The sequence below is a fragment of the Cibotium barometz genome, chromosome 9, assembly GCF_041138505.1.
Source record: "Cibotium barometz isolate CiBa-2024 chromosome 9, ASM4113850v1, whole genome shotgun sequence".
NCBI lineage: Eukaryota > Viridiplantae > Streptophyta > Polypodiopsida > Cyatheales > Cibotiaceae > Cibotium > Cibotium barometz.
In genome coordinates, this window is record NC_141054.1 from 52,197,375 (window position 1) to 52,217,894 (window position 20,520).

Below are 20,520 nucleotides of genomic sequence, written 5' to 3' on the forward strand. Positions count from 1 at the left end.
TGCAGGTTTCTCTCTCTCCCTTTGCGAGCAGGTGGGACTGCAGGTAGTGTATAATCAACTCTCTTTTCACTGGCTTGTGACTGTCTCGGAGTTGTTTATCTGGCCCTTTGTGAGAGGAAGGGTTTGACAGTTCAGAGGGTGGAAACATGGCAAGATTGTGGACTGATTTGGCAGAGTTTTGTGGATTGTTTTCATGGCTGAGTTTGTGGCTATGTGCATGGTTCAGTCAGATGCATATTCAAGGCCTCATGGATGCATTGACTTAGCAGATTAGAGGAGATAACAGTGTGGTGTTCCTGGGACACAAAGCTGTGTGTAACCTCTATGCTAAGAGGTAAAGAGGATTGGCAGATTGGACTTGCAGACATACGAGCCATGAATGGCCATGTTGTAATCATTTAAAACTTTTCCATTGAAATTGAATAAAGAAATACCGAAAGGGGCGCCAAGCTTCGGGGCCAACAGGTGTTGTTCTGTTTCATGTGTTGGAGCACTCTAGCTCCTATTTATTTGTTTTATTGGGTGGACCCAATTGGATTGGGTGACTGCTAGTCTACCGCACTTTGGTTTCTACCAAAGGCCGGTTTCAAGGTTCCGTTGCCGGGACCATCATCAACTTTCTTAAGGGGGTGAGCTCGTGGTTGTCTCGAGGAAAGCCATTGCTGAAAATTTCAGCAAGATGTCAGACTCTGAATATGACTATGTTTATGATGATGAGGAAGAGCAGGAGACCACTGCTGAGAGGACTGAATCTGAGGATGTACTCGCAGGAGAATAGGCTACAAAAGATGCACGATATGAGGATTTAACGTTGCCAAAAGACATGCCAAGTAAAGAGGAAGATGATGCCCAGTTTAAAGCTCGTTTGGCAGGGGCAGTGGATGTGCTTATGCAGCTCACACAATGTAACACGCGGAAGCTTTGGGGAGTCTTCTTTCAGCCCTAAACACTCTTGGAAACCTTCTGATGCAAAAACGCACCATCTGATGCAAAAACGCAGAGAGAGAGAGAGAGAGAGAGAGAGAGAGAGAGAGAGAGAGAGAGAGAGAGAAGTGCTGGAAATTCAATATATACTATGGTACAAAAAGGGTACATATCTGCAGCCGTTGGCTGCCTTCTTGAAAAGGTGATAACACACCAAATTCAGTCCCAAACTAGGACTCCTACTGACTCAAACCCCTAGTGGGCTGAATGACTACAACATAGAACAAGGGGGGCTATTTATAGCCCTTGGACTACATGGGGAACTGGCCGACTGCTGGTCGGCCAGTTCATATATTCATAACTCCCTTTTTTTAATGCCGCTGACTGGTTATACTTCATGTTCTTGATGCGCTGCTGCCCACACTTTGCTGACGTCAGCCGTGTAATATGCGGAAGCTTCGGAGAAGGATCGGTACTTCAAAACTCAGATAACAGCACTCTTTTCGCGACGGAATTAACGCACAAAACTGAAAGACGATGTGCAGAAAATAGAGAGAGAAGGGGGAGATGGAGAAGGACACAGTATTGGGTCCCAATTACCCTCTGTAGGGCCCCCACCACGGATGGTGTATTTGCTTTATTAGAATGATGTAAATCTGAAACAAATACAAAGTACTTGACCTTTTCTTGGCTGGAAAACCTGCCCTTGACCTTCAGTCCTTCACCCCTTAGCTTTAGCAAACCCTTGGCTGTCCTGGCCCTTGAATGCTTGATGCTCTTGGTGAATTATGAGATAGGATGAGTGAATTATGGGCTGGGCTTTTATACTACCTCCCTTCATGCAGTCGGCTGGCTTCAGGACAGCCCACGACTGAGTATTTTTAATAAAATACTCACACAATAAAGTGTTTTCACACTTGTTTGATGGCTGTCCAGCCTGCGCACATGTTCTGGGCAGCACCCTGGCTGCTGGGCATGCTGCGCATGGGTGTGGGACTGCCCCCCCCACACCTGGCCGCCTGCTGTTAGGGTTTTAGTCTCTGCCGGCTGCCTGTCCAGGAGCTCTGGAGCTGGCCGACAACCCCTCCAGCCCTTGCCTTGGCTGGTGGGCAATATCTTGGGCCCTCCTGGCCCCTTGGGGGTGGTTCTATACCTCCCCCATGCCCATACTAAGTATGCCAATGCAAAACCTTGCCCTGGGGTAGCCCTATGGGCTGGCCCCATCTCTACATGCAAACTACATGCCTACAGAGGCCTGGCATCCAGTTGCAAACCAGATACACAGCACATCTGACATCATTCCAGAGGGAGACTCACAGCGCGGACTGGCACTGCTTCATGTGCAGGACAATGCACACCTGACCTTGGACTCATGTGCAGGACAATGCACACCTGACCTCGGACGACTGAGATGGATCCCTGGCTGACTCGTCCCGGACTGGGCTCACATGGGACCAGTTCACCATCCCAGGTCCCGCACCTTCTGTACAGAAATGTCTACGTGGCATCCAAGTGCGGGATGCACGTGACATCCCCTTTTGCTTAACTTGACGGAAGCTGCATAGCCTCCAAATAATCCGTCAATAAAGCCGGATAGTCTTCGAAAAATTCTTTGTCGAGCCATACCGCTTCATGAGTTCCTCAGTCTTGAAACTTCGTGAGAAACTATCGTAGTCTTCGGCCTGAGCCATGCTTGAAACGGTGCAGAAGGATCTGTTCTGGAACCATTACTTCTGCTTCATCAATGATGTCTGGTTCCGCTTCGTCCTTGACCTCTGAAGGGGGTGGACCTGCATATGGCTTCAACCAACTGACATGAAATACATCGTGCATAGTCCAACTCGGAGGTAGCTTTAATTGCATAGACACCTCATTAATCTTTTTCCGGATGGGGAATGGTCCGAAGCTCCTGAAAGACAACTTTGGGCATCGCTTGCCCACCTGCTTTAATCTTTGCTTCATAATCCGAAGATATACCCAATCTCCTTCCGAAAACTTCATGTCCCTTCGGTCTTTATTGGCCTGTCGAGTGTAGGCCTCTTGCGCTTTAGCCAATCTGTCTTTGACGGACTCTAGGATCTCCTGGTAAGACTCCGTCACTCTGTTCGCCTCCGGTACTGAAGACGACGTCCTGGTTAACAACGATTGGAAAGGCCTTCCAAACGCTGCCTCATATGGAGTCCTGCCAATAGCTGAAGAAAAAGAGTCATTCAAAACAGCTTGAACTAAAGGCAAAAACGATTCCCACTTACCTTGCTGATCGTGGACATAACACTTCAGCACATCAAAGGCCAACTGGTTGTATATCTCTGTCTGGCCATCTGTCTGTGGGTGGAATGCACTGGAAAAATTCAACTTAGTACCAAAATTATCAAACAATGCCCTCCAAAAATGACTGGTAAACTTGGCATCTCGGTCTGACACTATGGTCCTAGGAATCCCACCAATCGGGTACCAATGCCGAATGAATAGCTGGGCAACATCCTCGGCGGTCACATTGGCCCTGCAAGGAATAAGCATCACAAATTTGCTGAACCTGTCAACAATAGTCAAACACTGTGTATTACGCTTACTCGGACTGGGAGGCAGATTTGTGACAAAGTCCATCGAAATGTCTTGGAAAGGACCCTCAGGAGTTGGCAAAGGCTGTAACTACCCTATCTTCTTTCCACGAGGAGCTTTCACCTTTTGACAAATGTCACAGCGTTGTACATATGTAAACACATCACGCCTCATCTTTGGCCAATAGTATTGCCGTTCTAATTTCTCCAGAGTCGAATTCATGCCCCTATGACCACCTGTAATGGCGTCATGGGCATCATGGAGAAGAGCTGCCCGGAATGATTTCATGACACACAGTCGGCCTTTGTAGTAAAGCCAACCATCGCGTATCAGAAAAGAAAATGGCATGGTCCTGTGGCATCCAATGCCTGTTCCCACTGTGTACCGAATTCCTCGGAATCCGCGTACGTGTGCTTCATGTCTTCTAGTCCTGTACCAACAAGGTCAAGTCTAGTGGTCTGAATCGCAGATACTTGTCCCTTCCTGCTCAAAGCATCGGCCACTGGATTGGCCTTTCCTAGAAGGTACTCAATCATACCACCGAACTGCTGGAATATCTGACTCTAGCGGTGTTGTCGATCACTCCACTGTGCACTTGGCATCGTCTGAATCCAGCGCAATGCCTGATGGTCAGTGCGAACCTCGAAGTCACGGCCATACAGGAAATGTTTCCAATGTTTCAAGGCCTGAATGACTGCTAGGAGTTCACGATCATAGACTGAGTAATTCTTTTCGGCGGGCAGTAACTTACGAGACATGTAAGCTACTGGATTTCCATTCTGTTGCAATACACCTCCAATTGCGATGTTACTCGCATCGGTGATCACCTGAAATGGTTCGTCCCACGAGGCAAGGGCTAAACAAGGCGCTTCAGACAAAGCCACCTTGAGGTTCTGGAATGCCTCCAACGCTCGTGGAGTCATTCGAATCTTTTGCCTCCATGTTTTCACTCCCTTCAGCAGATCGGTGAGGTCTGCCGAGAGATCAGAAAACTTGTCAATGTGGGTGGAATATGCCTGGCATATACCCACAAATGATCTAATGTCATAAGCAGTCTGAGGTACTTCCCAGTTAACAATCTCGGCCACTTTAGCCGGATCAAGTCGAATGCCTTCGGCACTGATTATATATCCCAAGTAATGTACCTGGAACAGATAAAATTCTGACTTCTTTTCATTGATATAGAGCTCGTTGCTTTCCAGCAACCTAAGGACTTTCTCCACATCAATGTCATGCTGCTCAACTGTAGCTGAAAATATGAGTATGTCGTCCAGAAATATGAACACACACACTCCGATCAACTCCTGGAAAATACGCATCATCATGCGGTTAAATGTAGCTGGGGCGTTCGTCAAACCAAATGGCATGACCACAAATTCATAGTGGGCCCGTTCTGTACGGAAAGCTGTCTTGGGGATGTCCCCCTCAACAATCCGAACCTGGTGGTACCCACTCTTTAAATCCAATTTAGAGAACACCTTAGCTCCATTCAGCCTCTCGAGAATATAGTCAATTCGAGGCATCGGGAATCGGCTCTTGATAGTCAGCTTGTTGAGTGCACGATAATCGACACACAACCGAGAAGACCCATCTTTCTTCTTGACAAATAAGATCGGAGCTGCAAATGGCGACACGCTGGGGCGGATGAAGCCAGCTTGCAACAATTCTTGGAGTTGGCGGTCCAACTCCGATTCCATTGCCTTAGAAAGGCGATACGGAAACTTGCTCGGGGGTTCCGAGCCTTGGAGGAGGTCAATCTTGTGATCCTCCGGTCTGGACGGGGGAAGCTGGGGAGGGAGACTGTCCCGAAGAAAAATCTTCTGGAACTTTTCATGGAGAACCGAGTACTTCTCGGAAGCACTGGCCACCGTCTGGGCTGTCTGGATGTAAATCATCGCACACTGTGCGCCTTTCCTGACTGTCGCTTAGCCTGCAAGTGGCTTATGAGCGGAAAGTTTGGAATACCTGGCTCACATTTAATGGTCACCGGGGTGTTTGACACATTCCGATCGATCTGGAACGTGTGCCTGTCCCACTTGACATTTGGAAGAAACTTGTGAAACCACTGGATACCCAAAATTATGTCTGCTCCTACAAGAGGGGCAACCATAAAGTCACGCACAAATTCTATGCCCTGAATGACTAACTTAGCACCTAGAGCTTCATACTTGACGCTCGTTGTCATACCTGTGCTAAAACCCTCAACCTGTTTGTCCACCGGAGTCAGCTCGAAACGGGCATGCCTAGCGGCCTCTTCCGTGATCACATCCTCCGTGCTGCCGCTGTCAAACAAGACAACGACTCTCTGGCCACCTATGTAGCCAAAGGACTTGAGCAATTCGTTGCGCTCATACTCCTGGTCATGGGCGCCCTTCTGCTTATCTTCGAGCTCCCGGCTAATAATTGCTCCAACTGAAGCACCGGGGGTTGAAGAACTAGGGGTAGCCGCTGGGGTCTGTGTGGGAGCTGTGCCCACCACGGAAGCTGTGGAGGCGGCGGCGGCCTTTGGAGGCTTCTTCGGACAATCCCGAGAAGTATGTCCTTTTGTGTGACAAAAGTAACATCTACCCTCCTTCCTGTACTGAGCAAGCTCCTCAGCACTCAACTTGCCACCTGTCTTGCCTGCCTCCGCTTTCTGGTCTGGAGTAAGCTTAGACGCATTGGTCGAGTTCTTGGAGCCAGAGGCTCCCGGGCTCTGTCCTGGGGAAGACCCCGTCTGGTTCTGGCTTTTGCCCCCCGAGGTGTTAGCCTTGGGAGAAGCCGGCTGGGAAGTCTTGGGCTTGCCACCATTGTGTTTCATTTCTGCACTCTGCGCAAGCGAGAGTGCGTCCTCAAAGGTGGCTGGCCTAAACATACGCACCTCCCATTGGATTTGCGTGTCCAGGCCATACAGAAACTGCCCTTTCTTGTCCGCATCAGATAAGCCTAATTGTAGACACAAGGTCGAAATTCTATTGGCAAACTGAAGGACTGGTTGCGCATTCTGACGCGCACCCCTGAACTCGTCTTCGAGTCGCTCAAGGTAGTGGGGCGGTTAAAACCGCTGCTTAAGGTCACGGACGAACTCGTCCCACCCATAAGCTGCCATACCTGATCTGGTGTGGGCATGAGCCCACTGAGTCCACCAAGGAATGGCCTCACCTTCCAAATACCAACTGGCTAAGATCACTTTGTCAATATCTGATTTCCTAACTGCGGCAAAGTAAGCTTCAAATTGATGTAACCATGAATACAGAGTAGTGGGATCGAGTTTACCATTATACTTACTGAAATTCATTTTCTCGGGAAAATGATTCGAGGGCGCCGCCGGTGTCAATCTGGCGTCCAAAGCTCGGAGGTAACGCTCGTGTTCCACTCGTCGCATGGCTTCGTCTTCTCGTTGTCGAATCTCCAATGCACGCATCTGCATCTCAAGCAGGGAGCTTGGCTGCGGCTGTGACCCCTCGAGAGGGTCCCTGTGACGAAGATCTGGTATCTGGGGTACGGAAGGAGAGGGAGGAGGAGATGGAAAACGCGACGCTGGAGAGCGAGAACGCTCCTCCAGAGCCAAAATCCGCGCCTTCTGCTCATCCAACTTGGTTGTCTGGTCTGCGATTGCTCGCATCATCTGCTGGAACATGTCTTGTACACTCAAGCCGGGTGCCCTAGCTGGGCTGCCTGGTGCACTCTGGTCCCATGGTTCTGGTTCTCTCTCGTCGCCGAAGTTCGCCATAGCGGGAAAATGCAGTTCCTTTCCGGAACGCAATCTGACCATCCACTATCTGTGTGGGAGACTTCCGGGGGCTTCCGGAGGCTAAAAACCAACCGTCCTTCGAGGGACAGGAGTCACTCCGAGAGGGGTAGTCCACCGGTGTCTAAAAACCAACCACACGAGCGAAAAAATTTTCTGGTTTTCTTTGCTGAATCTTTGTCCTTGAAGTGAGCTCTGATACCACCGTAATATGCGGAAGCTTCGGAGAAGGATCGGTACTTCAAAACTCAGAAAACAGCACTCTTTTTGCGACGGAATTAACGCACAAAACTGAAAGACGATGTGCAGAAAATAGAGAGAGAAGGGGGAGATGGAGAAGGACACAGTATTGGGTCCCAATTACCCTCTGTAGGGCCCCCACCACGGATGGTGTATTTGCTTTATTAGAATGATGTAAATCTGAAACAAATACAAAGTACTTGACCTTTTCTTGGCTGGAAAACCTGCCCTTGACCTTCAGTCCTTCACCCCTTAGCTTTAGCAAACCCTTGGCTGTCCTGGCCCTTGAATGCTTGATGCTCTTGGTGAATTATGAGATAGGATGAATGAATTATGGGCTGGGCTTTTATACTACCTCCCTTCATGCAGTCGGCTGGCTTCAGGACAGCCCACGACTGAGTATTTTTAATAAAATACTCACACAATAAAGTGTTTTCACACTTGTTTGATGGCTGTCCAGCCTGCGCACATGTTCTGGGCAGCACCCTGGCTGCTGGGCATGCTGCGCATGGGTGTGGGACTGCCCCCCCCACACCTGGCCGCCTGCTGTTAGGGTTTTAGTCTCTGCCGGCTGCCTGTCCAGGAGCTCTGGAGCTGGCCGACAACCCCACCAGCCCTTGCCTTGGCTGGTGGGCAATATCTTGGGCCCTCCTGGCCCCTTGGGGGTGGTTCTATACCTCCCCCATGCCCATACTAAGTATGCCAATGCAAAACCTTGCCCTGGGATAGCCCTATGGGCTGGCCCCATCTCTACATGCAAACTACATGCCTACAGAGGCCTGGCATCCAGTTGCAAACCAGATACACAGCACATCTGACATCATTCCAGAGGGAGACTCACAGCGCGGACTGGCACTGCTTCATGTGCAGGACAATGCACACCTGACCTTGGACTCATGTGCAGGACAATGCACACCTGACCTCGGACGACTGAGATGGATCCCTGGCTGACTCGTCCCGGACTGGGCTCACATGGGACCAGTTCACCATCCTAGGTCCTGCACCTTCTGTACAGAAATGTCTACGTGGCATCCAAGTGCGGGATGCACGTGACAAGCCGACAGCTCTTCTGGCAGCCAGCACCCTCTGTCCTGCAGCCGACAGCCATCTGATCCATGCTTTGCTCCAAGTCTGCTCCATGTTCACCTCAGATGCTACGCCTGAAGCTCCTACATTCTGGTTCTACCTATCTTCTACTGGTTCATGGTCTTTATCTGTTTGCCTCTTCTGGATCTAGCCCTGAGAATGTCCATGGCATCTGTGATGCACATGACATCCCCCTCTGCTAAACTTGATGACGGGAATCCAACCTGCTCTTGGATGACTGTCATCATCCCAATCCTGTCCCGAAGTCCCTCTGTCATCATCCATCCCTGGCAAACCTTTTTCTCTGAAAACCCGGCCTGTTCTCCAAACCACTCTGTCTCTGATGAAGATCTATGCATCTGGTCTTCCTCTAGTCCACAATCCATTCCTGCCCTGACTCTGAACATCGTCTTGGTCTTCATTCCTGGAACTGAGTCTGGCACTCTCACATCACCCTTGGAGGATCAACCTCCCTTGGGACCGTTACCTGAGAACCTATCTGGCTCAGGGAACTGCCATCCCCATCTGGCACTGTGGAACACCACCAACAAACCTCGTGGGAGTTCTTCCCGATCTGTGTTCCTTGCCTTGGGCTTCATATCCGTGTACTTTCTTGTACCTTGGACCTGTATACCATCATCTGGGACTGAATCAGTGTTTAGCTTTGCTGAGCCTGATGCTCTGATACCAATGTAACACACGGAAGCTCTGGGGAGTCTTCTTTCAGCCCTAAACACTCTTGGAAACCTTCTGATGCAAAACGCACCATCTGATGCAAAAACGCAGGTAGAGAGAGAGTAGAGAGAGAGAGAGAGAGAAGTGCTGGAAATTCAGTATATACTATGGTACAAAAAGGGTACATATCTGCAGCCCTTGACTGCCTTCTTGAAAAGGTGATAACACACCAAAATTTAGTCCCAAACTAGGACTCCTACTGACTCAAACCCCTAGTGGGCTGAATGACTACAACATAGAGCAAGGGGGGCTATTTATAGCCCTTGGACTACATGGGGAACTGGCCGACTGCTGGTCGGCCAGTTCATTTATTCATAACTCCCTTTTTTTAATGCCGCCGACTGGTTATACTTCATGTTCTTGATGCGCCTGCTGCCCACACTTTGCTGACGTCAGCCGACAGCTCTTCTGGCAGCCAGCACCCTCTGTCCTGCAGCCGACAGCCATCTGATCCATGCTTTGCTCCAAGTCTGCTCCATGTCCACTTCAGATGCTACGCCTAAAGCTCCTACATTTTGGTTCTACCTATCTTCTACTGGTTCATGGTTTTTATCTGTTTGCCTCTTCTGGATCTAGCCCTGAGAATGTCCATGGCATCTGTGATGCACATGACACACAAAGTGAGAAGTTTGCTGAATTTATGAGAGCCCCTTCTGAGCCTAAGAAGAAGAAGAAGAAGAAAAAAGTGCGTTCTAGGAACCCACCTCAGGGCAATAGTGGTGCCTTCCCACAGGATCCTGCTTTTGGACAATTTCCTAACATGCAGAACACTTACGGTGCAAACCCACAGAGTTTCTTTTTCGGACAGCCACCTATTCCGCAACAGTCTATGCATCCAGGCTATTTTGGCGGTGGTTCCGTGTTCCAATCATAGTTTTTCCGTACGGCAACCATACGGCAAATGCATACGCGGGTACGGAAGTATGAAAAAAGTACGGTTCACACCCCCAAGAAATTCCATACGTTGGATACCATACGGCACCCTAAATTTAAGGAAAAACATGCTACATATGACACAAAAAACCAAAGAAACTTGAAACTGCAAAGATTTTGGGATTAGAAAAAAAATAAATGATGTAGAGCCAAAATCAAAACTCCGGGCTTTATATTACTGTAACTTGTTTACATGATACATGTATGATCAATGATGTATCATGTAACATGCTACATAAATAGGGACTAGGGAGTGTGGAGTGGGCAAATGCCAAAACCTATCACCTGCAGGCATAGTTTTTTTATACGGCAACCATACGACATACGTGTATGAGTCTGGAACTATGAAATAAGTATGGTTCAAACCTTGGAGAAATTCCATACGTGGGATTTCATACTTGATTCTTAAATTAAAGGGTAGACATGCCATTTTCAAAGAAGTGAACCATGAGAGACTTAAAATATGTGAAAGCCATGATAGATGGTCTATCATGGTTTTCACAAATTGACCATGTTTCATCCGTCATGACTTTCACACATTGACAATTAATCTCTCTGTCTAGAAAAGATGCAAAACATTTTCTTTTTTGGCTCGAGTATGAAAAGTTTTTCCATACGTGACCATACGCATATGCATACGGGTATGGAAGTATGGAATATTTTCCATACGAGTATAAAAAAAACTATGGTTTCAATCTATGATTGGGGGTTACCCTCAAGGAGGCATGGGAATGCAAGGGAATTTTGGAGCTAATTTTCAGCCTGGTATGCAAGGCAATATGTATGGTGTATGCAGTCCAGGAAGCAGGGAATATGTATGGGGGCATGCAGCCCGGAATGCAAGGAAACATGTATGGGGGCATGCAGCCCGGTATGCATAGTGGTATGTTTGGAAACATGGGAGGATCAGCAAGATTGCATGGTATACAAGGTGTGGGAATTGGCAATGTTGACCCTATGATGGGCATGAATGCAGGGGGTAGCAATCTTGTGAGGCCACTTCCTTACGATAATCTAACGCCTATGGGTAAGGCAAAGGATTATAAGGAAGGGGGAGCTGCAGTAAAATTTGACACATTCAGTGGGGCCAAAGACAAGCTCAAGGCACTTACCTTTTTACAACAGTTTGATGCTGCTTTTTCTGGTGGAAATTACACGGAACCCTCGAAAGTGAGAAAAGCTGTGACTTTTCTTAAGGGCAATGCATTGGAGTGGTGGTCCACTCTTCTTTTGTAGGGCATAGCACCATCTACTTGGGTACAGTTTAAACAGGTGTTCTCTTCCGTGTGGATGTTTGAGGTGGATGTAATGACAGCATGGCATAAGTTGGATGCATCGAAATGTGAGAATCTTGAGGATTACAACAAGAAGTTTTGGGAAGCTTTACTCCTAGTTACTTCTTTTCATGCAGTGCCATGTCTGAGCAGGTTGAGAAGTATTGTTGTGGGTTACCCAAGGAAATGCGTGACTATTGCATAAAGACTTGAGTAACAAATATGTCGCAGATGATAGAGAATGCAATGCTTTGATTTTCTTTGACACAGGTGCTAGAGCCAATTTTATCTCAGGGGATCTGTGCAAAGGAGATGGGGCCTTTGTATGAGGCTAATATGGCTTGTCTTGGGTATGCAGAACCCGTTACCCCTATTATTGGGAAGCTGAGGCTTCATGTGCAGGGTTATGTGGACAATGGGAGTTTTATATCATGCCACTTGATGGGTGTGATGTTTTGTTGGGTATGCCATGGTGTCATAGAGTACATGCGGTGGTGGATACGTATAACAGGAAGCTTACTTTGACTCATAGAGAGAAAGAGCATATTTTGGATGTAAAGCTTAAAGGGGAATTTGTTCCTATTGTATCGGCTTCGGCCATTTCATTAGTAATGAAAAAGCATCTTTCCGCGTACTTGGTTTTTGTAAAGGATGCAAAAGATGATGAGTCTAAATCTAATTTGTCTATGTTAGATAAAGACAGGACTGATTTCCTATGTGAGTATCAGGATTGCTTTTCCAAGTCATTGCGAGGAGAACTTCCTCATGAAGATCATGCTATTGATCTTATTCTGGGGAGTACCCCACCAAATAGACCACTGTACCATGTTAGTGCAGCCCAACAAGAGGAAATTATGAGCCAGGTACAGGAGTTGTTGAAAAAGGGGTTGATTTAGCCTAGCTCATCACCCTTTTGCTCACCTGTGCTCTTAGTGCAAAAGAAAGATGGTTCTTGGTGCATGTGTATAGACTACAGGGCGCTAAACAAGAACACCATCAAGAATCGATTCTCTATTCCGAGGATTGATGACATATTGGACCGCTTACAGGGCTCCACAGTCTTTAGTCGGATAGACTTGAAAAGCGGGTATCATCAGATACTCATTAGACCCGAGGATGTCCATAAGACAGTATTTCGGACCACCTTTGGGCTATATGAGTTCTTGGTCATGCCCTTTGGCTTCACAAATGCTCCCGCTACCTTTAACAGGATGATGGATAGGATTTTCCGGCCTCATAGAGCGTTTGTGGGTACATTCTTTGATGACATGATTGTGCATTCACGCTCAGAGGAGGAGCATAGGAAGCATTTGGCCACTGTGTTTGAAGAACTTCGGAAGCATAGGTTGGTCATAAATGGCAAGAAGAGGGAGTTCGTCTTGGAAGAGAGACACTTCTTGGGGCATATTGTGTCTAAGGATGGAGTCCGTATGGATCCTTCGAAAGTGGAAGCAATTCTCAATTGGCCAGATTTGAGGACCGTGCATGATGTACGCAGCTTTTTGGGATTGAGTTCCTATTACAGGCGGTACATACGGTATTTTGTTGAGATTGCTTCGCCCCTTCATGCTTTAACAAAGAAGGGAACTCCGTTTCGATGGGCTGATCGGGAAATTGTAGCCTTTAAAAAGCTTAAAGAAAAGCTTACTTCGGATCCCGTATTGGTATTACCGGATCTCCGAAAGGCTTTTGTTGTCCAGTGTGATGCATGTGGGAACAACATTGGAGCAGTTCTCATGCAGGAAGGACATGTGATAGCCTATGAGAGTCGTATATTACAGAATGCCGAGAAGCATTTACAGATTCATGAGAAAGAGATGTTGGTTGTAATTCATGCTCTTTCTACATGGAAACACTATTTGCTTGGGGCTGATTTCATTGTGCAGACAGATCATCAGACCTTGCGTTATTTCCTCACACAAACTAAACTTTCTGAGAAGCATATGAGATGGGCCAACTTTTTGTCTATGTTCCACTTTCAGATTGTACATGTGGAAGGCAAAAAGAATGTTGTGGCAGATGCTTTGTCACGCAAGCCACATGTCTCAGTAGTTTCACTTGCTTATCATCATGAACTTGATGAGATGAAAGAGCAGTATGCCCAGGATGAGGATTTTGGTAGGGTCTATGATCAGATGTTTGAGGGTCAGCGGCATGATCATTATACTCTCAGGGATGGCTTTTTGTTGATGCATGGTAGACTGTGTTACCAGGCAGCTACGACTCAAGGTTATGATTGAAAGCCATGCTCCACCGTATGCAAGTCATAGAGGTATTGACGCCACTATAAAGGCAGTTGAGGCTTTCTTTTATTGGCCGACCTTGAGAAGTGATGTTGATGCTTTTATTAGGCAATGCATCGTATGTTAGAAGGTGAAGTATGACCGTCAGAAGACACCAGGATTACTTCAGCATTTACCTATTCCAGATAGACCATGGGAGAGCATTGCCATGGATTTTATATTTGATCTTCCGAGGACACAAAAGGGGAATGATGGCATTTGGACTATCATATGCAGGTTCAGTAAGCAGGTTCATTTCATTCCCGTGCATAAGAAGATCAAAGTTGATCACATGGTGAAGTTGTTCATGGCGAACATCTTCAAGTATCATGGCATGCCTTCGTCTATCATTTTGGGGTCTATTAAGCAGTCAAGAAGAGTCATAAATATGTTGCCATAGAAAAAACATACGAGAGGAAGAGTTGGGTGCTTGAGTGCCCATATATCGCAGATCCTTACGTTTCAAAACACCTTGGAGTGTGGTTTTTCTGATTGAGAACGTGCTTCTAAGAAGGAAGCATGTGATTTGCTATTTGAAAACTAATTTCCAAATCAGTTTTTTTCTTCTTTCTTTGATTGATTTACTTGTTATTTGTGTGATTTGGTGTGGGTAGAGAGTCCGTGCCTAGTCCTGTTAATGCAAGTTGAGAAATAAAAGATTCTTAGGGTGGGTTTCTGGTTCTTAGTGTTGTGTAGTACAGGGTGCTTGCATAGCATGCTCTATTGCACCATTAGTGTGTATTGTGACATGTATCATGTTAGAAGTCATCTCCTGTCCAGTTTTATACACCAGGGCCTTTGTTGTGGGTGTGCTTGCACTTATGAGGTGTTTTCCCATTTTTCCCCACTCTCTGCATTTTTCCCCTATTTTTTCCCATTTTTCTGAGGCTTGGGAGGGCTGCCAGAGGGTGCCAAGAGCAGTACAGTGCTGGCCGACTGGGTGTTTATCAGTCGTGGGCACTCTTGCTGCTGGCCGACTGGTTTTCATCAGTCGTGGGCACCAATTTGCTGGCCGACTGCATTTATGCAGTCGTGGGCACTTTAGTGCTGGCCGACTGCCCTTCCAAGGAGGTATATATAGGTCCTCAGCCCCCATACCTCATTTGTATTATATTCGGGATCTTCTTGTGTATATCAGAGCAGAGATACAGGCCTACATCTCTCTCTCTCTTGTGCTGTTTTTCTGCCTGCGTTTTTGCTCTTGTGTTCCCAGATCTGGTCATCATCTCCGCTGCGTATTCTGACATGGTATCAGAGCCCTAGGCTCTAGATAGGTCTTGGGATTTGTGTGAGCAAGAGGGGGACTGTTTTGTGGCTGATTGGTGGAGTGTTTTGGACTGTTCGGGAAGAGGAGAAGCAAGAGGAAGGCGGGCTGATTTGCTGGACAGCCACTTGTAGGTTTTAGTTCTTCTTTGTTCCCACCCACCCACCCTTTTCAGAGGACATCCCCGCAATGGCAGATCTGTTTGAGATGGCTGAGAGACATGTGAAGATCCCGACACTCCCCACGTTCCTGGTGGACCGTCAGTTGGACGGGAGCAACTACGGCATATGGAAGGTGATGATGGAATCTGTTCTAGAGTCTTACGACCTCGCCGATTTCGTCGTTGTTGGTGTTCCACGGCCGGAAGTAGAGGAAGGGGAGTTACCGTCAACCCGAAAGGATCGGGAGGCTCACACACACATGTGGGATCGTGTCAACGCCAGGGTCCGTTCGTTTATTTTCCTCAACTGCACACCACAGGTAATCAATCATGTAAAGCATATGACGCTGGCCAGAGGTATATGGCAGCATTTGGCCTCACTTTACAACAGGGTATCGCCCATGAAGAGGATTTCCTTGGAAGTACAGATGCAGGTTATGAGCCCTGCAAAGTCGTCGACGATGCAGGAGCATATTAACAAGCTGCAGGCTCTTCAGCAGGAAGTTCTTCAGGCTGGGAAGGAGATATCGTCAGAGGACATGGCCATAACGTTGCTGCCGCATTTGCCTTCTTCGTACTCAGTATTTTACTCGTCTTTGATTACCAGTGGGCAGGCTCAGCACCATCACGTGGGAGGAGCTTGTGTCCATGGTCCTGGACCAGGAGGAACGATTCACGAACCCTCCTCAGGGTGGAGGTTCGGAGGCCTTAACTGGCCAACGGTCGAAAGGCCGTAACTCGGGCAAAGGGAAGGCTTCATCGGAGAAGTCTTTCGAGAAGAAGTTCGACGCTGACCGCGAGAAACTGAAGGCAGAGAGGACCTGTAATGATTGTGGCGAGAAAGGCCACTACTGGAGGCAGTGTCCCAAGCGGAAGACCGAGAAGGGTGAAGATTCCTCAGCAGCAATCATGAAGACTCCGGCTTTCGTGCACCTGGAGGTGATGGACACCGATGTTTCATTTTCTTCAGGCAGGGAGGAGATTGGAGGACTCGCCGCCGCAATTTATACTCGGGAGTGGATTCTCGATAGTGGTGCTTCCAGGCACATGACTCCTTCCCGTTCCGGTTTACAGGATCTCGCAGGTGTTCTGGTCACATTCTTACTGGGGATACGTCCACTATCCTAGTTCAGAGTGAGGGCAGGATGGAGATAGTTCCCGATGGCAGAGGGGGGAAGCATTCCTCCCAGGTGTTGTATGTTCCGGCACTTGGTTTTCATCTGTTGTCAGTGCATCAGCTTTGCAAGACTGGCATACGGGTGGAGTTTGATGAGCATTTTGTTGCTCTTCGGGACAAAGCAACAGGCCAAGTGGTTTGGGAAGGTGGAGTGGAGAATGGAGTTTACAGGCTTTCAGCACTCTCTCTCCCAGGTCCTCAGGATTGTGATGAGTGGCAGTCTGGTAATGGCTACTCAAGTGTGGATACGCTGCAGGTGCGGGCTTTCCGAGACCAGGTGGTGGATAGCTTGCCAGTAGAATGCAACAGTTGGCAGGAACTTTCCAGTACTGATGTTGGTAATTCTTGTGTTCGTGAGTCAGAAGAAGCTGAACAGGTCACTTATGCTCTGATGTCTCGTAGTGTTCGGGACATAGAACTTCCAGTAGTTGAGGATGTTGTTTCCATGGGGACCTTTCGGAAAGCCATGCAGGTGACAGGTGCTTACTTGCAGAAGGAGGTGGTTTCTCCAGGTTTTGTGGTTCCGGACTCAGAGGGGGTGGTTGACAGGTTTCATCAGGTTTCCAAGACTTGTTTGTGCACCGTAACAGGTGTTGATCCTTGTGAGCAGTGTGATGTCTCTGTGACTCAGAAGCTGTATGGTTCATTGATCTGGTTGATGGACACCGGATTGGACGGGAGCTTCCTGATGAGGCAGTTGAGCTCATGGTTGCAGATGTCTCTTTGGGAGGCAGGATTGCATTTCCTGTGGTTTCTGCGGCATGCGAAGGATCAGGGACTCTTGTACACAGGAGGGGGATTGTTGGATGGAGTCCGACTCCGCGGTTGGAGTGACTCGGTTTGGGGAGGAGATTCGGACACGAGGGGATCTACTTATGGCCCAGGAGCAGTTTTACGGAGCAGCAGGAGGTTACATTGCAGGTTTGGGCTTCCACTGGAGGAACCCATGGTCATCCAGAGGCACTTTGTTCGTGAACAGATTGTTGCTGATGACATCTTGCTGGAGTTCTGTTCGACGGAGGACAGTACTGTGGACCTCTTCATGAAGTCGCTCTTAGGATTTGCTCAGGCGGCACCCCAGCTCCCAGTGGTTGGTTACACAGCCAGGAGCTGAGAGGGGGTGTTAGAAGTCATCTCCTGTCCAGTTTTATACACCAGGGCCTTTGTTGTGGGTGTGCCCGCCCTTATGAGGTGTTTTCCCATTTTTCCCCACTCTCCGCATTTTTCCCCTATTTTTTCCCATTTTTCTGAGGCTTGGGAGGGTTGCCAGAGGGTGCCAAGAGCAGTACAGTGCTGGCCGACTGGGTGTTTATCAGTCGTGGGCACTCTTGCTGCTGGCCGACTGGTTTTCATCAGTCGTGGGCACCAGTTTGCTGGCCGACTGCATTTATGCAGTCGTGGGACCTCTTTCTTCAGTCGTGGGCACTTTAGTGCTGGCCGACTGCCCTTCCAAGGAGGTATATATAGGTCCTCAGCCCCCATACCTCATTTGTATCATATTCGGGATCTTCTTGTGTATATCAGAGCAGAGTTACACGCCTACATCTCTCTCTCTCTCTCTCGTGCCGTTTTTCTGCCTGCGTTTTTGCTCGTGTTCCCAGATCTGGTCATCATCTCTGCTGCGTATTCTGACATATCATTCCTAGACAAGGATGCATGTGTCGTAGCTATTAGGGAACACTACGATCAGGGAATGTTTTCCATTGCGAAACATATGCAACGAGTCATGTGTGCACCTTATACCTTAGGGATGATGCACTTTTTTAAATAGTAGATGGGCAATCCCAGCAGTTGTTGGGAAACTGATGTTTATTGCACAAGGAAGATGTTGTGAGTCATGGCAGTGTCCTAAGATTTGCCCATTATCATACCGATCCTTTAAAACACAGCTTCTTGTAAAAATTCATGGGAACTGATTTATTTGAGATGAATGCGTACTTCGACTATGTTAGTTTTAGTTTCAATGATGTGATGAGTAAATATTTATAATGAAGGCTTACTTTCTTTTGATAAACCAGTGGCTGTGCAATGCTGATAAGAGCTGCAATGATCCCAGGCTGAGGCTTAAGTGAGTTCTGTCATGATCATGGCTTATGTATCAAATGCTCTCTTTTGGTGTTTTTATGTACTCTGTAGATTTTGCATGATGTGTTGCCTTGTGTATCATTTCTGGAAATCTTGCAGGACTTTCTTCAGCTCTTTGTATCGATCTCTGGCAAGGGGAGCAAGGGCTGCTTTGCAGATCTATCCTCAGAATGCAGCCCAACTGGAGATGATCTCCACAGCTGCTATGCGCTGTGGATTTTCTGGTGGCTTGGTTGTGGATTATCCCCACAGGTATGCTGCAATTATGTGCCTAAGATTTGATGCACGAGAGCTTAAGCTCTTACTGGTTTGGATATACTGTACATGCTCCTTGTAGCAGGGGTGATGCATAAGCTGTTTTTGGGGGCAAATTGTAGCTATGTTTGAGGCCCATCTGATTTGAACTTTTGAATGGTATCTGCAGTACACGAGCAAAAAAGTATTTTCTCTGCTTGGTATGTGGGCCGGCTAGTATAAACTCGGCTCTTCCGAAAGCCAAAGGGGAAATGGGGGGTTGTGATAGTGGAAGTGACGTAGATAGTGAAGATGAAGAGCAACACACTGTAAGAGTCTCTCTCTCTCTCTCTCTCTCTCTCTCTCTCTCTCTTCTGCATGGGCATACTTGCAGAGACACACCGCAGGCATGCACACACGCACACGCCTCACTCACACAGGCACACACCTCAATACCCTTCCTGGTAGCCCCTAAACGTGAAGTTCATGAATTCTTTCTTTCACACCAATAAGATATTGTGCTTAGCAGGTCTAGCTCAATTGTATGGTGTGGTGATCATTTCATATAGGTAGACACATGCTATTGTTGGGATTGACATTTGTGCCTGGAGTGACCTTTATTTTGTCATAGCGTATCTACGTATGACATTGATTTGGCCCAGAAGGTATCTGTAATTACTGTTGGCGTGTTTTTCCATTGCTTGTTCAGGTCACAATCACAGAGAGGCAAAGGCCAATTAAGAAGCGTAAGCTCGGCAACAAGGCCAAAGGACGGGCTTGGGTGTTAAAGAAAAAGGATCAAAGGAGGAATCATGGATTCATTAATGTGCCAAGGGACACTAAATACACAGGCCGGAAAAGGAAAGCTCACTTCTGATTTTCTTGTTAAAATAGATGTAGTGCCTATGAGTCATCATAATGCAGTTTTGAAGATTTGATTAAAAAGAAAAAGCTTGTTTCCTTTCTCTTTTCGATTTGAGGCAGTGTACTTCTTGAGGCTACTCTAGAGACTATTTCAATTGTTTGTAATACATTTAGTGGGAGATCTCCACTAGCCTAGAGTGTGGTGCATCTTCATGGCCTAGCTCATGTGAGCGAATTAGTGTTGGCTCTTAGTAAACAGCCATCCAATCCTGCACCATACCTGCTATGCTGCAGGACAATCCCAAAGGCAGCCACAATGAGGGGTGAACCATACCCTCGGTCCAGTGCATGTGGGTGGTATGGGCACACCAACTGAGAATGTATGTGGATGGTATGGCCATATCGACAGTTTTATTTGACATGCATGTCGTGCCAATAGCAAAGAAGGGGTATCTCAGTCAGTGGGTTGTGAACAGGGGTCCAGCCAAAGAAGAGGGTTTAGAAGAGGGGGTTTGGCCAATCACGGGGCAGCTTGGGTGAGTGGGTTGAGAAGACACCTTGCCCGTGCCCCCAACTGCATTTTGGTCACAGCATCTAGGTGAGTTGTGTTGGTGTGATCCCTTTGTTCGACTCACTCACCTTGGATATCCCCTCAGCTTAGGAAAGCCAAGGAGCATTCTTTAGTTCAGCACGGGAATCAAAAGGGGAAGGGGAGGAAAGCTAAGAAGATGTTGAAGGGGTGGTGCAGTATTCAGGATACGAGCGTTTTTTAGTTCAGCATGGGAAGCAAAAGGGGAGGAAAGCTAAGGAGAATCAGTGAGTATAAGAAAAAACAATGAAGAGGGGTAACTCTGTAGGACACAAGAACATGTTGTGAAGCGATGGAAACTACTGAGGAGATCTGTTTAGATTAATATGTCCCTTGAAATCACATGCTTCATTGTGATGCCTCATCTTACTATTGTTTAGC

General features: G+C 47.6%; 1 protein-coding gene across 2 annotated transcripts in view; it reads left to right on the forward strand.

The window, feature by feature from the left end:
- RID2 (S-adenosyl-L-methionine-dependent methyltransferases superfamily protein) overlaps positions 1 to 19,662 on the forward strand; it is a 38,454-nt gene extending 18,792 nt beyond the window's left edge. For both annotated transcript variants that reach the window (XM_086803096.1, XM_086803095.1), the window contains 4 exons: positions 18,386 to 18,435; positions 18,552 to 18,704; positions 18,877 to 19,015; positions 19,396 to 19,662. In XM_086803096.1, coding sequence (XP_086659222.1) covers positions 18,386 to 18,435; positions 18,552 to 18,704; positions 18,877 to 19,015; positions 19,396 to 19,563 — 510 coding nt within the window. In that variant the 3' untranslated portion in view covers positions 19,564 to 19,662. The remainder of the gene's footprint in view (positions 1 to 18,385; positions 18,436 to 18,551; positions 18,705 to 18,876; positions 19,016 to 19,395) is intronic.
- The last annotated feature ends 858 nt before the right edge of the window (positions 19,663 to 20,520 follow it).